At 53.6% G+C, this 17641-nt stretch overlaps 1 protein-coding gene across 1 annotated transcript; it reads left to right on the forward strand.

The window, feature by feature from the left end:
- Positions 1-59: 59 nt before the first annotated feature.
- Positions 60-17464, forward strand: FOXRED1 (FAD dependent oxidoreductase domain containing 1). Its single transcript, XM_008171076.4, has 11 exons — positions 60-379; positions 1891-2111; positions 4596-4706; positions 5489-5607; positions 7289-7383; positions 8751-8852; positions 10355-10428; positions 11483-11643; positions 12251-12380; positions 13359-13463; positions 13962-17464. Exons 1-11 carry the CDS (start codon positions 244-246, stop codon positions 14214-14216), a joined length of 1509 nt encoding a protein of 502 aa, XP_008169298.2. The 5' UTR covers positions 60-243; the 3' UTR covers positions 14217-17464.
- The last annotated feature ends 177 nt before the right edge of the window (positions 17465-17641 follow it).

The following is a 17641-nucleotide window of genomic DNA, read 5'->3' on the forward strand; positions in this document are numbered from 1 at the left end:
TGGAGGCGGAGCCAGTAGTAGCGGCACTGATTGGTCCCTTATGGTAAGACTCCCTAGTCAGTCCCTACTCGTGGGCGTGGTCCAATGGGGGAAAGGCCGACATGGAGGACGCGGGTTGGAGGCTTGCCCGGGGGTGGAGTACTGTGGTCGGAGGCCATTGGTTAGCAGGGTGGCGGTAGTTGGGGGTGGGGCTTGTCCGCGGCTGTCTCCGGGCCGCGTGTGGGGCTGCCCTGTCTAGCCGACATGATCCGGGCTGGCCGCTTGTGCCGGGGCTTGGGGCTCCTCCGACCCCGCCCCTTGCCGGACCCCGCCGGGGGCTCCGCGCCGCCGTCCCGACAGCTCCGCACCGGCCACCCCCAGCGCCGGGACCTCTTCAGCGGTGAGGCGGGGAGGGGACGTCCGAGCTCAGCTTGGGGCCCGGGAAGGACGGGGGGGGGTCCGAATTCGGCTTGGGGCCCGGGAAGGACGTGGGGGTGGGGGTCCGAGCTCGGCTTGGGGCCTGGGAAGGAGTTGGGGGGGCTTTGCTTGGGGAGGGGGGGATCCGAGCTCGGCTTGGGGCCCGGGAAGGAGGTAGGGGGGTTTGCTTGGGGGGCTGGTGGGGGCTGGCCTCGGCTGGAGCCCGGGGGTCCGGGCTCCCCCTGGCATTGGAGTGCGATGTTACATTCTGCTGCCCGGCTGCCGCAGGACGGTCCCAGCTCCCTGGTCCGGGACTGACCCCTGGCAGGGGCTGGGTATGGCCTGGGGCTGAGGTGTGAACTCACCTGCTCAGAGCCCTTACCTGTTTTTGCCCTGTCAAGGATGGACAGAGGGCACCAGCGGGCTGTACCCAGGGGCATGCTGCACGGGGCTAGCAATTTTAACCAGCGTGCCTCAAGGCACTATATAAAGTTAGGTATTATTATTGTACCTGTTTATAAAGACAGTTAGGTTGTGAAATGGGATTCATCCAGCTCTTAAAGATAAATCCCAGGGGTCAGATTCCAATCTACTGCAAGTCCAGTGGTGGTAGTGAACTTTGATCCATGTTTTATGTGGCAATGAATATGTGATGCACAGGGGTGGTGGAAAGACACTGAACTCTATTTCCTGGGCTCACTTACATGACATTGATCAGGGTTACAAAAGGTTAAAAAGTCTGTCACATCGCAGGAATCAGTGACTCCAGTGGCTACTGCTACCCGTGGTATCAGCTTTGGGCGTGATGCCACATGAGATAAGAAAAGAGTGACATCTCGGTCTCTGGGTTTCCATTAAACACTGGGCTGGCATTGGAACTGGATTGAACGACCATGTGCCGATCTAGATCGCTAACCTGCATGCCAAGAAGGGGAATCTATAGAGTGCACCCTGGAACGATGCACAAGTGACTGGTCTCTGGAGAGACTGGAATTTATTCTCTTGTTTTCATGGGCGGCACCTGGAGGGTTTTTTTGCACCCCCTGCTTGGTCTGGTGGCTCAGTGGTAGGTGAGTTAGAGCACTTCAGTCTTTCCCCTTCCTAGAAAGATCATCTGTGACTTTTGTGGGTTGAACCAGAGCCATATGCGCTTCGTCCACCTGCAGAACTCCCCCAGGTGTTGGGATGTCTTGGGGATGGCAGAGGCTGTATCAGTGGAGAAGGGAGATGTACCATTATCTGCATCTCACACTAGGCCCAGGCTCTAGTATCTCAGGGCCTTACTACCGGGTTAATGAAAAATAGAGGAGGGAAGTGTGTCTTGAGCCTTGGCTGAACTCGCCCAGCAAACGCAGTACCCCTCCGCCTAGCACCGCCCCGCTCTTCCTGCATGCCACTTGCATAGCCCTGTTTGGCCTGGTGATTGTTCCTGCTGTCTGGATTTCTCATGCTGGAACAGGGCAAGCCAGCTAACGATCCCGTCTCTCCTTACAGACCTGGAGAAGGAAGTAGTGAAGTTCCGGAAGAAGTTAAGACAGAGCCTCCCGGGCAGTGATTGGGACCCCTTTGGTACCACAAAGGGTCTCCCTCCTGAGCGCGCAGATGTGGTCATCGTGGGGGGAGGGGTGATGGGCTGGTCCGTCGCCTACTGGCTGAAGGCGCTAAAGCCCCAGAAAGATGCACTCCGAGTGGTGGTGATTGAGAAGGACCCTACGGTAAGTTACCTCTGAGGAGGCTGCTACTAAAATATGCAGCATCCCAGAGTCTCGTTTAGGCAAGGGTTTAGAAAGTGAGCTGAACTCCAAGTGCTGTGGCTGCGCTGCAGACCCAACCCGCCCTGTCCCTCTCCTTGCACCAGATCTCCCTCCCCCACAAGGAAGATTTGCAGCCAGAAAAGGTGAGGCCAATTGGACCGGAGGAACTGACTGGGACTAGTCCAGAAAAGAGCCATGTAAGGGGTCGGACTCACCCCTGTGGCGCCTCCTGCTGGTTCTCCGGGGAATCAGTTCAGTCCAGCCCAGAGCGCCTTCTGCAGGCCGGTGATCCGCCTTGTCGTTCGTACTGGCCCCCGTGTCCCTCCCAGGACCCCAGTGCCCCTTGCTCTGGGTGCTGCCCCCTGGCAGTACCCCCACAGGCTGTGTCTTCCCTCCCACGGGAACCCTTGCCCACTAACCCCACCTCGCCTCAGGATAAGGCCACTGCCAGTCTCCAACTAGCCCCCACTCCTTGGGGCAGACTGCAGTATAGGCCACTCATCATCGGCAAGGTTGGGTTTGGACCTGCTGCCTTGGCCTAGTCCTGGGCTGCCCTCTGCAACCCCCAGTACCCCTTGGCCTTCTCCTGGGGCTTTCCAGGCTGGAGCTCCTCAGCCTTTTCCCAGCCCTGCTCCACTCAGGTACCCTGTGTCTAGCTCCCTGCAGCCAGGCCCTTGTCTCTTTGGGTGCAGAGGACCACTCTGTGTCTGAGCTCCTGGCTCCCTGCCTTTATAGGGCCAGCTGAGTCTGTTTGGGGCGTGGCCCCAGCTGCAGCCACTTCCCCGGAATCACTTCAGCCTTCCCTGCCCCAGCCTTCTCCCAGGGCTGTTCCAAACCCCTCAGGGCAGGAGCGGGTAACCACCCCGCTACAAGCCAGCTCAGGCACTCCCTATCCGTGGCCCCACGAAGTCGCGGGACCTCCGGGTCAACTTCCTCTTGGCACTGGCTAAACAGGCCATCTATAAAACCAGGGAGAGGAGGTTGGCCGATGGAGGTTCCTGTGACTGTGGGGCCTGTTTCCGATCCTCTGTCCGTTCACGTATCCGGGCAGAGTTCCTCTGGGCGGCGTCCACTGGCTCCCTTGATGCCTTTGAGGAGCAGTGGGCGCTGTCCGGGGTTCTCTGCTCGGTGTCCCCGTCTGGTTCTCTTCTTTTGACCCTTTGACCACACTCCTGTCCCTGTTTTTACATTAGTTGTCCCCCGTAATTATTTGGGTTCCAGGCCCTGTGGATCCTCCCCTTAGGCTGGGGGGGGGATCCTTTAGCAGTGGGCGGGCTTTCGCCCGCCCACTTCCCGGAACCCAATAAGTACAAGCCAGCTCAGTGTGGGAGGAGAATCAGAGCAGCAGAGTAACGGTACTAATGCGGGGAGTCAAGGAGCAATGGCCCAAGGTGAAGGAAGGAAAAACTTAGGCTGAGCATTGTGGGGAGAGAGAGGTTCTTAGCAGCCAGGACAGTGGAGTGGACTCCCCCTGCGAGGGCTGGAGGCTGCAGAGACTGATTAGGGAAGGGGTCGGTGGGGAAGGACGTAGTGGCTGACCCTGCAGAGAGCAGGGTTGGGCTGGGTGATCCAGTAGTGACTCTAAGACCAGCATGCAGGGGGTTACAGTGTTCCAGCCCGTTTATTTTGATCATGTTCCATGGTGTTAAAATAGATCAGCACCTGTATGTTCAAGACGTTGCTTAGGCAGAGCCAGGACACACCAGTGGGTCAGTTGGTCTCTGCTCTCTCTGCATTGGAGCTTGATAAATTTAAGAATGAGATTGTATGGGGCTGCCTGTGATGACCCAGGAGGTCCTTTTCAGTCCTGTTATCTTCTGATTTGTCTTTGCATCTGTGAGTTCGTCCTTGTTCCTCCCCATCGTATTTCTTTACCCATTGATGGGTTGGGATGGGACTGCTGCGGGCTTTGGCCACCCATGACGGGGGTAACTGCATTCCTGCTCTTTTAGGGTCTCCCTAGCCTGTAGGCTAACCCCCCGCTAGGGACAGCATGTGGGAACAGGGCTTGCTAATGCGAGATGCGGACTCAAGGTCAGTGGTTGGACTCCAGCCCAGGATGGAAGGGACCAAAAGTTGTTGCATTCTGCAAGCTGTTTGGTGGCCTCTCCGGTTCCCATAGGGCAAATGCCCACATCACCCTCTTGATAGTCTTAGGAGATCAACACAGGAGTGAACGGTCCATGGAAACCGATCTCCCCTCTGCCCACTAGAGGGAGTTCCCAGGGTTCCTTGGTAGGGCAACATCAGGGGATTCTTGCGCCACGGCTACTTTTCCTGGCTCTGCTCCCCGTGAATAGGTGAGTTCAGTCTCCAGGGCTGTCGGGCCTGGGCCTTTCACTAGAGCTTGTGAAAGGGAAGAACTGAAAACTTGCTGCCTCATTTCTGTTCTGGTAACTCTGCCATCCTGACCATCCTTCCCCTGCCCCTTTGGCTTCCCTACAGTACTCGCAAGCCTCCACGGTGCTCTCTGCGGGAGGGATTCGGCAGCAGTTCTCCTTGCCAGAAAACATCCAGATGTCCCTCTACTCAGCGTTCTTCCTGCGCACCATCAACGTACGTCACACTGGCCAAGGATGGAAGGGAGGCGCTAGGGCCTTGACTCTCCAGAGGCCTCAACGCCTGCAAGCTCCGTGCTAGAGAGAGTTTGGAGTCAGGAGGCTTAGGGGAGCTACAGGCATGCTGAACCCCCTTGTCGCCATGGCTGCAGGTGGAGCGTAGTATGGTTCACTTAATTAACTGTGTGTGTGACAATGTATTCATCGCTGCATTGATTGGACCTGCTTGTGGACCTGAGTCTGCTGCTTGCTGGTGTAAATCTGGAGTTGCTCTGGATTTACACCAGTGTTTCAGATTGCTGTTTGACCCTGTGTCTCTTCTGGAAGAGAGTGATCAGTCAGTGGCCTATGCTTAGTAATACCTCTGGCTTTCTGTTGTTCTTTGCATGCTGAAGCACTGAACAAACAGTACCCAGGCCACACTCTGCATGGCCACGCAAAGGACCTGGGTTCGAGTCTCATCTTCGCTCCCAAGCTGACAAGTGCTGGGAAATGTGCGTGGGTGATGCTGTCAGTCGCTAGGGAGACTGAGGGGGCCTATGCAGCTTGTCAGCGACCCCTCTGGCAGAGCGAAAAGCCGCACTGAGGGGCTCCAAGGGAGGTCTCTAGCAGAGGAGGACAGGTCACTCTGAGGGGGTTGCCAAACCAGAGCAGCTCCTCCATTTTATGGGGAGATAATGCAGTGATGGTCTCTTGAATGGGGTCCCAGGTCTTTCTCCCTCTGCGTCTGCCTGAATCAGATCAGTGACCAGAGTGTTGACAGGTGCTCTCTGTCCCCAGGAGCATTTGGGGGTTGTGAACGAGCCGCCCATAGATATTCAGTTTAACCACTCGGGGTACCTCTTCCTGGCCTCGGAAGACGGAGCTGCGGACTTGGAGGAGAACGTGCGCATTCAGAGGTACAGCCCCTCGGCGGGTGAAACAGTGGGAGCTGGGAAGCGAGGCCGTGGATGTAGCTGCTGATATTGGCCAGCCGACCTTGTAGCAAACGGCCCACGCAGTTACCCTTGGAGCAGAGCCAGGCTTGGGCTCCTGGGGCAGAGGACGGCTAGGGCTACTGCCTTTATTGCCACACCAGTTCAGAAGTATTGAACTCCCTTCAGCTCTGCAGAGGTGAAGCCTCCAGCATCTGCATGCAGGGGCAGCTGCCATCACTCTGTCCCTTGCTGTTCTAGTTTGGGGTTTTCCCATGTTCTGTGAGACCTCTGCCCCCCCTCACCCAGCTTTGCTACTGCACCCCAACCCTGGCCTGCCCACCCCTCCCTGCTAACCTCATTCTTGAGCCTTTCCTGAGATGGTGGAAAACCCGTGGTGCTTCCGTAAAGGCCAGGATGAGAGGCCACTAAATTATTCCTTTTCCCATGTGACCAAAGCCGCTAGAGCCCAGATCTTTAGATGGGAGGGGCTTGTGCATTAGCCCCTTGCTCCACCTGAGCTCCCCTCCTGCCCCCTCTCCCCACCAGCCCTCCCGCAGAGTGAGATTTGACTAGAGGTGCTGGACCCTTGGCACTGAGCAGCCCTGGGTCGCACAAGGTCCCACTGGCATACGCTCCCTGGCAATGAACCGAGATGGTCACAAGTCCTGTGTGAACAGGTGGGTCTTGCCTGGCCCTTTGAAGGTAGCTGGATTTGGCCATTTCCAGTGGTAACCAAGGGGGAGCAGTGAGGGCAGAAAACCTAACTTGTTTCAAGACTGAGCCTGATACGTTTATGGAGGGGGTGGTACGATGAGACTGCCTACAGTGGCATGTAGCCGATCTGCGACTGCTAGCGGCAAATATCTCCAATGGCTGGTGATGGGACACTAGACTGTGGGAAGAGGGGGCCTCTAAGTTACTGCAGCAAATTCTTCCCCAGGTGTCTGGCAGGTGAGTCTTGCCCACATGCTCAGGGTCTGACTGATCGCTATATTTGGGGTCAGGAAGGAATTTCCCCCTGAGTCAAATTGACAGAGACCCAGGGAGTATTTCTCCTTCCTTTGCAGCATGGGGCACGGGTCATTTGCTGGTTTAAACTAGTGTAAATGGTGGATTCTCTGTAACTGGGAGTCTTTAAGCCATTATTTGAGGACTTCAGTAACTCAGCCAGAGGTGAGGGGTCTATTACAGGAGTGGGTGGATGAGGTTCTGTGGCCTGCAATGTGTAGGAGGTCAGACTAGATGATTACGATGGTCCCTTCTGTCCTTAAAGACTGAGTCTATGGATAGCGATTTCTGTAGCCAGGGGCCTTCTACTGAGAATGCCCCAGTGTGAAGGTCACAGGGGCTGGGGTCTCCAGCTGAAGAGGAGCAGGAAGAGAGATGGGCTTGAGCCAGCTAAGACCTAGCACACGAAGGGCTTTAGGGATGAGGAGCCTTGTACCATTAACATGAAGAGGAGATCTGGAGAGAGAGAAGCAGAACTGCTAGGTGGGGCAGGCTGAGGAAACTTTCAAGTCACAGAAAACATCCTGGGTTTCTTTTTTTTTTTCCCTAGTGCTTATGCTCCATTCTCTCCAGATCTTCTCCCACGTGTTTCCTAACAATAGGTGTATCAGGACTAAAACCAGCATGTTCTGATGTATATTTAATGGCTTTTCAGGAATGAAGGAGCTGAGGTCTCCCTTCTGTCACCAGCACAACTGAAGAAGAAGTATCCCTGGATAAATACCGATGGTGTAGCTGTGGCATCCTATGGTATCTAAATGCTAGACCCCTGCCCACCCCATGGGGAAATGTAACTCCTTTTGCACTTCAGTCTCTCTAAACATTAGAGAAGTAAAATGAAAAAGAAAATGTAATGGATGTCTCTGAAACTACAGAAGGAACTGAAAAGACTAGCTTTCATTACAAAGGCCAATCCTGCTTTTAGATATTAAGTGCAAAACCACACTTAAATGCCATGTTAGGGCTGAAAAATCAAAGTCCAAAGGAAGAAAGTGCCAAAAATTAAGGTTTCTGATAAATATTTAACCCAGCTTGTTACATGTCTTGTCTGTTTCATGGCACACCTCTAATAATAAAACCAACAATGCAACAGGGCTTTCATTTAACAAGGCAGACGGGAATACCATTAAGAATGTATGCACAATATGGCCATGTAAATGTAATTTTTGGGTGCTTGATTTCTCAATTGTACATTAATATTAGGTTTTTGTATTTAATTTCCCTGTTTTTTCCTCGGGGAAATAGAGGGGAGAAACTCAGCAATACCTTTTCTGACCTATCTGCGGAGAACACACTTAACTGAAGTCATCACAGCATCAGACTGGGGAGGGGAAATAGAATTCAAATGCATTTGCGTAGAGATGCTGACGTTACATGTTCACGTCTCTAAAATTATCATACTGACTTCCTTCAAATTTGAATTGTTTTCCCTTCCCCATTGAGGTCTATAAATCAAGCCAAGTTTAAAATTTCTAGCTTCACCCACTTGAGTTATCTGAGCATAAAATCCTCAGTTGGAATGTGTGGGGAAGGTGTTTTATCTTCCTGGCTGCTTGACTTGGAAATAACAGGACTGATCTCATTCAGACACTCCAAACAAATTCATCTTTTGGATGAGATCAAAAATGGAACCATTCAGACCAATGAGAATTTGTTTGACAAGACTGAAAAACAAAAATGGAGGTAGAATGGAAGTTGGAATTCACCCTTCATTAAAGTGCTCGTTGCTGGGAACTGGTGTAACTTTTATGTAACTATACATTAAATACTTGTCTGTTGCTGAATGATACCTGTATATTAAAGAAAAAAATTGATACCTTAAGCAGCAACAAACCCTAGTTGGCCTAGCTACCTCACCTCCTCTATAAAATAGGGATAATACATACCTGTCTGCATAGTGCATCTGCTAAACGCACAGGTATTTATGCACACACTTACCTTTGTGCTTGTGACTAATTCTGTTGACGTCAGTGGAACCTTTCATGCATAGCGTTAAGCGGGAGCACAAGTATCTGTAGGATTGGGGCTGTACTTTGCAGGCATCCTACATTTAGGGAGGTTGAATCGTTGCTTCGTTCATGCCTGCTCTTCCATGTGTCCGTTTCTTCTTTCTTTAGGCCTAGAAAATGAGGGTTGGTTTGATCCTTGGTCCCTCCTCAATGCCTTCAGGAGAAAAGCAATGTCCATGGGCGTCAGTCAGTGCTTCGGAGAAGTGATGTGTAAGTGAGCCCCTCTCACTGTTTGAGGCTGAAGTAGTATTGACTCCCCCTGTAGGGTTGTCACAGTACCATGTGCTGAGATCCTCTAAGCTAAGCAGCATTGGATCTGGGTATTACTTGGAAGGGAGCCCTCAAAGGAGCATGTAGGATTGCAAGTAGTAGCATTAGGGATTTGGTACTGATCTAGCAGGGACTTAGGGGTTGCTCAGCTGTTGTTGTGCTGCTATCTTTAAAGTAAGATGGGAAAATGAATACAGCTGATAAAATGAAATAAAGAGCTACCGAAACCACTTAAGACCTTGTGAATCAGAAACATAAATGTGTAGGTGTCAGTTCTTCTGGAAATGTCTTTTAGAAACAATTGAAAATTAATATCATTTGTTGGCCCGGATTGGAGTCCAGGATTCTGTTTCCCCTGCCACCGCTTAGTGGGGCGGTCACAGACTCTAAAGCAGTGCGTGGAATGTAACTCTGTGCCCTGCTTTGGAAACCAGGGATTCCATCAGCTGTAGCAGGAGAAACAGAGCTCTGAGCTCAGGGCTTGGAACCAAAGCTTTTTCCCTGCCAAACATTTAATTAAAAAATAAACAGACAAACCTGCCAAACTTTTTCTAGTCACTTTCCTCATCTGCTCTTTTCAAATGATAGTAGATGAAGCATTGGAGAGTATCTCCTGTAAGGAACAATGCAGGCCTGTTCTCAGAGACTCACCTAAATGGTACCACACGGGACAGTCCATGTCTGATGTCTGCAATTCGAGGTTAAATTCCATGGCTGTCTATCTGAAGTACTGTGGAATGGGTCAATGAGCAGATGGGGATTAATGGAATAAGGACAGAGCTGGGAGTCAGGGGACATAAGGTCTATTCCTAGCTCTGCCACAATATCAGTAAGTGACTTTGGGCAAGTCACTTAATCTCTCTGTCTTTATTTCTCCATCTGTAACATGAAGCTAAGGACAGTTACCTATCTCTGTAAAGCGTTTTGAGATCTATGGCTGACCAGCACTGTATGAGAGCTAAGTATATTTACTCCACACAGCATCTAGCATACAATATCTCTGATGTATCCTTGGTCTTGGGTGGTTTAGCACAAGTTAAATTTCTCAGTAATCTGACTAGTGATTTCCCCCTCCCCTTTTTCCTGTGACTCACTCGTGAGCCGTGTGCCTGCCCGTTACCGATCCCTGTACGTTACGGATCAGTGAGCGAACACTATGACAGAGCAGGGATCGTTAAATGTACTGAAAACAAATGAACAGCTGTCAGAGATTTTAGTTTGAATGGCTTATTGGAATTGTGTGCTAGCGAAGGGACTGTAGGCTATTCTCTAGCAGTGATGGGTAATTCTGCACTGCGGAGAGCTAGTCTTTGTGTATTACTTACAAGCTGTGCAGACTACCCAGTTGTGCCTCCTGCAGAGAGGCCCAGATCCTCAGAGGTATTTGAAGGGAGTGAGCAAATTGCTGTTCGCTGCATGTTTTTTCTGTTTCTCTTTCCCAGCCTTTACCATCTCTTCCCGAGAAATAATGACGCCTGAGGGGGAGCTGACCTTCTCCCGCATTAATTATGTCCGCGTAAGTAATCCCCCAACGGTCTGGTCCCACTGGTAGTGTCGTAGCTCAGACAGGAGAGATCTGTGCTGGGTCCTGGGCTTGACCCTGCTGATCACCTGTGTGGAAGAAAAATATCAGTTCATGTAATGATCTCCTAAGACATACGCACTAGGGGGCTGAGTTGGGGTCATACAGGTAACCCTGACCAGGGGATATTTTAACAGTGAGGGTAATTGGCCATTAGAACAGCTCCTTGAGGGACGTGGTGGGTTCACCATTACTTGGAGTTTTTCAGATTGAGACTGGCTGTCTTCCAAAAAGCTCCACTGTAGCTCAGCTGCAAGTCACTTGGGGCCCGGTGCAGAAGTCACTGGGCGGAATCTCCTGGCCTGTGCTACACTGGAGGTCAGACTGGATAATAGCTGGTCCTTCTGGGCTTGAAATCCGAACGCACCCCATAACTGAAAAGCTTTCTCCTCCTTTGTGTGGGGCCATGTGTCCGTGGGAGCCAGGGTATCAACACAGCGATACCTCCTAGTCCAAGAACCTAGGCAGTGTCCCCCCACAGGAGGTGAGACTCCAGGTTCTACTCCCACCTCTGCCATGGACTCATTGTGTGATGCTCTCCCCCCCATGAGGTAAATCACTAATATTATCTCACTTTAACAGATGGGGAAAGTGAGGCACAGAGTGATGATGGGACTCACCCAAGACCACATTCTGAGTCAGTGGCGGAGCCAGGATGAGAACTGGGTTCTCTTGCTGCCCAGCCTCATGCTATAACCACAAGACTATCTTTCTCTCCTCACCGCTTCCTGCTCTCTAGCACCCTATGCACAGCCACTCCTGCCCTCCCCCTTCTCTTGCTCTGCCCCATGAAGCGGTGGCTCCCCAACATCTGTTTCCAGTGCAGGGTAATTCAGGGGGCAGTTCCCCTCTTTATTCCATGACACCCCCTCTAGTGTAGCCCTGTTGCTCTGCCTGCAGGCTGCCTGGAAAGCCTTCATGGGGCATCTGGCACCCAGGGCTCTTTGGGGTCTATTAAGCTCACTGCTCTCCCTCTTGTGCCTTCCAGGTCCAAATGCCCAACAGTTTGGAGTACCAGCCAGTGGAGTGCTCCCTGGTGGTCAATGCAGCTGGTCCCTGGTCACAGAAGCTGGCCGAGATGGCCGGCATTGGGATCGGACCACCCAACACCCAAGAAGGGATCAAGCTACCAGTGGAGCCCAGGAAAAGGTGCGGGTTAAATAACATGGCGTGGGCCAATGGTAGAACTACCACAGAGCGGGAGAGGTGACACAGGATCTGGGGGGGGCTCTTCAGGCTGAAGCCCTGGGAGGTCGGGCTCTGTGAGGCATGGGCATTGATTTGCACGTTCAGGTTTGATTCCTTTTCCGGGGGCTTCCATGTCTCCTGGAAGGGCGTGGGCTGGGGAAGAGCGTAGCTGGTTGGGCCAAGTGAAGCTTCAGCACTACAGTGACTAGGTTAACCTGTGTAACGAGGTGCCTTCCCGCAGGGCGATGCGCTGTGCTAGGGAATGTAGGTCAGCGAGAAATACCCTGCGCTCGGTTCTGTCGCTCTGGGAAGGTGGAAGAGCAGGAGCCTTGGAAATTGGGAAGGACTGGGAGGCTGGATTCTGACTGCCTGGCTTGGGCAAGCGCTGGCATAGTGCCCGGTGCTGTCCAGGAGGTTGATAAAAAGGCAGCTCCTGCCCCAAACTGCTCGCACCCTCCAGAAACTTCTTCCCTGTGTCTGCTCTGGCTCCCAGGTTGAACCCTGGGAAGGGGCGGGGAGGTTGGCGTTCAGTCCCTTAGCCAACTGATCCCGCCCCCGCTACCCCCAGGTATATCTTTGTGTGGCACTGTCCCGATGGGCCCGGCCTGGAGTGTCCCATGCTGGTTGACACCACGGGGGCTTATTTCCGCCGGGAAGGCATTGGAGGCAACTACTTGGGAAGCCTCAGCCCAACAGAGGTGAGTCAATCGGGGTCTCGAGGCAGTCGTAACCAGCGAATCATCTCATGAAGGGGGAAGTGGGGAAGGCTCAGCGGGGGAGCGATAGCCCCGTAATCGGGGGGGGGGGGGAAGAAGGGGAGTGATGACCCTATAGATAGGGGGTGAATTGGATTTGGTCACTTTAGACTGCACCCACAGTCAGGACATGCTGGGATGCACTGTGCCCCTCCCCCAACCCCCCACGTCTCACCCACAACAGCGGGCAACTCACACCATCAGGCAACCTGGGTTCAGTTAAATGGGAACCAACGGAGGAGGAGTGTTTTTATTGCTCACCAGCGCCCTCTCTGGCGGATTGGAGTAGTGTTGATGAACTGCAGGGAGCACTCTGTCCTAGGAGGGAAAGGCTGCAGTGTAGGACTCGGGACGGGGCCGGCGTAATGGAAACGGCTTTTGGCGGATCCGAGTCTCCCCCCACTGACTGAGCTGCTGTGCTCCTACGCTGTCAGACACGGCCCTTGAGCACATGTAATCGGTCTCTTTAGAGTGGGGGAATTTTTCATGGGGCTTGGCAGCATCTCTCCAGTGTCGGGAGCAGATGCATCACCCCATCTTTACAGAATCCCAATCTCACATGGGTACCATTACTCCCTCCCCCCGCCCCGGCTCCTTGGGAGCTCTCAGCCCTGGAGCTTCACAGGAGCAGAGTGGAACCAGCCCTGCCCCCACCAGCGTCCCCGGACGGTGACCTGCTCCCCTAGACTGGGCTCTGTGAGCCCACAGCCAGCACTTGTGCTGTTGCAGCACCAAAGCCCGGCTCCATCACGCTGCCATGCAAAACAGTGCTACTGTCTGAGCTGTCCCCTGAATGCCTGCTCTCAAACAGCCTCTCCCAGCTCAGGCTGCTAACAGGTAGCTCCCTGCTGAGCTCTGGCACCAGGGCTATGGGTCGCTGTCTGTTTGGGGTACAAAGCCTCACTCTGGTCCCACCCCCAGGAGGAAGAGCCAGACATCCAAGACCTGGAAGTCGATCACAATTTCTTCCAGGAGAAGGTCTGGCCCTATCTGGCCCATCGGGTGCCAGTGTTTGAGTCCCTGAAGGTAACGGGCCTGCGCGTCCCTGTGCTTGTTCACCTTGAGAAAAGAGAATGGGGACGTGAACGTCTCTCCCTCCCTCTCCCTGTCCTGGCTCGGAGAACCCTGGGGCAGGGGAAGGTTTGCTGATGTGATCTGATGGGTAGCATGGCAGTGCAGGAGCGCCCAAGCTGGCAGAGCTACAGCAGCTCGTATCCCTGCAGCGGTATCAGGACGGGTGGCTGGTGGGGATGATGGGCCAGGTGAGAGGAGAGTGGGGAGCTGCTTTAAAGTGACATCCCTGGGGATGGGAGGCCTCTGTCCTCACGCAAGCTTCCCCCTCACGCAGCCCTCCCCATGAGACACTCCTCAGGCGTGAGAGGTGAGTTTGGTTGGTCTGTTCATTCCTGGGCCTCCCTGCTGGGGCTGTCAACACAGGGAGTCATTGCCAGGTGAGGGGGGTTTCCTGGTGAATAGGTCAGCCCCACTGGCCTGCAGGACCCTGAATGTGTGTTCTTTGGGCAGGTGAAGAGTGCCTGGGCTGGCTACTACGACTACAACACATTTGACCAGAACGCCGTGCTGGGCCCGCACCCGCTGGTGGAGAACATGCTCTTCATCACGGGGTTCAGCGGGCACGGGTTGCAGCAGTCACCAGCGGCGGGCAAGGCTGTGGCCGAGCTCATTCTGGACAACAAGTTCAGCACCATCAACCTGGAGAAGTTGTCTTTCAACAGGTTCGTCTCTGGGGAGCAGGTCCTCGAAAGGAACATTGTCTGAGAGCTTGGAACTAACCACCCAGCAGGTGGGTCCCAGCTCCTCTCCTCCCCAGATCCGTAACACTCTGTCTGCTCCCATGAGCATCTCGGAGCTCTGCAGCCTGACCGCCAGCTTGTTAGTTCAGGATCCTGATGGGGAAACTGAGGCACTGAGAGAAGTGACTAGCCATGGGCCATGCCGTCTGTTGGTGTCTGAGCTGGGAATAGAATCCAGGCCCCTGCTCTACTCACTAGGCAACGCTGCCTGTTGGTTTTGACTCCTGAATCCCTCTCTCCCCCGCTCCCAGCTGTTGACCCAATCACACCATTAGCTGCCCCTGCTCGGTGATGGAGGTTGCAGCACAGGGCTGGCAGCAGCCTGTACTCAGACACATCTATGTGCCCTTTCTACCTGCCTGGTGTCCCGGACGTCTCTCAAGGTCTCTGGTGCTGGCTCATCCGCCCCAGGAATTGACAGTTTCTGTGTATCCCACAAATCATATTCAGATCTCAGATAATTGCTGTGTCCAGCTACTGCTAATATGGGCCAGATTCAGCCTACTGATGTGAGGTGAAAGGTCCCATATCCCACTTCACCCCTCACAGCCATTCGCTCCCTGGTCCCGTAGCAGAAACAGGCTATCTCTCCATCAGAGCCTGTGATACATCTGTCTGTCCCGTGTCTAACCTCTCCAAGCTCCAAAAGACACCAGCTCTTTTCTAGGCTGTGCTCATCCTGGGAACAGGAATTAACCGATTGGTTCCACAGCCTATTGTCTTCCAACTCCTGCATGTAGGGTGAAGTCCTTAACAGCTGGGAGACTAAGAACATCCGTGTTAGAGGCTGTTCAGATGGACCCATGGATCTTAGAATGCTTTATCTTAATCCCACCCTCCTGTTTCTTCAAGGCCTCATTTTTCGGGTCAAATACCAATTTGGCTAATCATTCTGCCTACCTCCATAGCCCTTCCAGTGTCCCTTGTCTTCACTTCCCATCCCAAACTGTTGTATGCTGGTATATAGATGTCACGTTCCACCCCAGAGGGGCTGCATTTCAGCATTATTTAAAATGGTCCCTGTGTGTAGAATTTTAATCCCTTCCCCCCCAATGGGGTTGCAAAATGCTTTAGTACCCTTTGGACTGAAGGCACTATAGGCATGGAAGTTCATTGGCACTGCTGGTCTTGGAGGAGGTGGAAAACAAACAACCTGCCATAGCATGTGTTTTTACAGCCAGTGTCTTGTTATTGTCTGTAGCAATCCTCCCCTGAATGCCCTCGGGAGCAGGCCATAGCAGTGCCTAGACACGCAGAGCATTAAATTCCCAAAATGTTCTGAGATCCTTGATTGTAAGGTGCCAAGAGGAGCAAAAACTCATGAATCCCTCCAAGGAGCTGGATGGCTAATTGCAGATTCTTCATGTTGTACATGGAGCACTGGCCAAGGCACGAGGATAGTGCTGTTCCTCAGCCAGAGACTGATTGGATTACTCCTGGGGGAATTCTGCACCACTGGGCATGCACAGAATTTGTGTCTCCCACAGATTTCTTTGCTTCCCTGCAGAAAAATGACTTTCTTTCAGGGAAGCCACAAGAGCAGTCAATGACCCTCCCCAGCAGTATGTTTTGGGTGCCCAGGGCAGCCGGCAGAGAGGTAAATCACTATGGGGCAGCGGGTGGGACTAGGAAAGACCCGGCTGGTGGCTCGTACCCTGCGCTGGGCTCAGCTGCTAGGCTGGGGAGGATGGGACTTCCTCTTCCCCTGCACAGCATCTGGCGCTGTGTCAGACCCTCCCCCAGCTGTAGGAAACTGCAAACTGTCCCCCCGCCCCCTGCACTTCCTTCACCTATCGCTCCTCCGCTGCAGGGGGAGGATCGCTGTACAGGGAGCTGCTCTCCCATCTGCCCAACCCTGTGCATCCAGACCCCTTCATACCCAGACCCTCTGGCCGAGCCTCACCCAGAACCCCCCTGACAAGCCCCACTCCCCCTGCACCTGAACCGCCCCTGATCCCCACTAAGCCCCACTCCCCCAGCATCTGGACCACCCCACTGAGCTCCCCACACCCAGACCACCACCCCTGCTGAGCCCCAATCACCTTCACCTGGACCCCCCCCTACAGAGTCCTGTTACGGTTGCACCCAGAACCCCCCCAACAATCTCCTGTGCATCCAGACCCGCTCCCTCCCCTGGCAGCCAGATCTCCACTGAGCTGCCCAGACCCAGAGTGCCCCACACAAAACCCTCTCAACCCACACCTAGACCTCCCCCCCCCCCCAACCTAAGCCCTTCCACACTTGGATCCTGCCTTGCTGAACCTGCCTGCCCACACCTGGCACGGAAGGGTAGGTCCCTGGAGTTTCTGGGGCAGGCCAGGGTTGGGTGCAGCCTCACCACTGAGTCCGTGTCCTGGGGGGAGCTGCACAGTGATCTTCCACCTCTATGCAGCCAGTGGCCCGTGCTCACCAATGCCATGCTGGAGCCACCACATTTATTTGACAAATCAAATTTGCCAAATTTTGCAGAACTTTAAAATACCGTGTGCAGAACTTTTAACTTTTTGGCACAGAATTTTTCATTTTTTGGGGCGCAGAATGCCTGTAGGAGAAACCTGTTTATGTTGCTAAAACCTCACTCACTTTCCTGAAGTGACTCCATTTCAGAGGAACAGAATTGAAGTCGGGGGTCTGCACAGCCCAGAGAAGGAAGATCAAAGCTATTCCAGAGGCGACACATCACAGATGGGTGAAACACACACTGCTGGTCTCCCGTGACTGGCACAGCATGGCCTGGATGCTTGGGCTGTCTAACAGCTGAGCTGCTGCCAAACCCGGTCTCGTTTGAGATGGGCGTTCCCTGGGAAGTGGCCATTGCTGGCAGTGGTCACCCCTGCCTTGGGCTGGGAACCAGCAGGGCCAAGCTGCTGCTATCTAGAACTCTATCCTAGCTTTGAGCCCACCCTTGCTCTGCAGGGAGCTGGGCTAAGAGGAGTGTGATACCTGGGGGCCACAGTGGGTGTGGGGGGCAGGGGAAGGAGGAGTTTAGAATGGGAAATAGCTCCCAGCTGCTGTCCAATCGCAAGAGTGCTGCGATCCTCTAGGAGGGGAGTGGGGGCAGATGACCCAGGAGGGCTGTGCCCCCCACCTACCTCACTGCAAGCCTGCGCTGCCTCTGTGCAGCTCCAACTGCACATCAGAGATGTGTGTCAGATCCTCATTTGTGATTTGTACTGAAATAAAGTGATTATGCAGCATGGGGCTGTGACGATGGCAGGGTGTGTGTGTGGTTAAGGATGGCACGCTCACCCCATTCAGGGCTGCACTGCATTTACTGACTGTTGCATTTCATCCAACATCACAGGAAAAACTCCCATTGGTTTCAGTGAGCTGTGGAGCAGGGCCTGGCTGAGCATGTGTGCCAGCCCCTGCCATGTGCTACTGGCAAAC

This window comes from Chrysemys picta, chromosome 16 (assembly GCF_011386835.1).
Source record: "Chrysemys picta bellii isolate R12L10 chromosome 16, ASM1138683v2, whole genome shotgun sequence".
NCBI lineage: Eukaryota > Metazoa > Chordata > Testudines > Emydidae > Chrysemys > Chrysemys picta.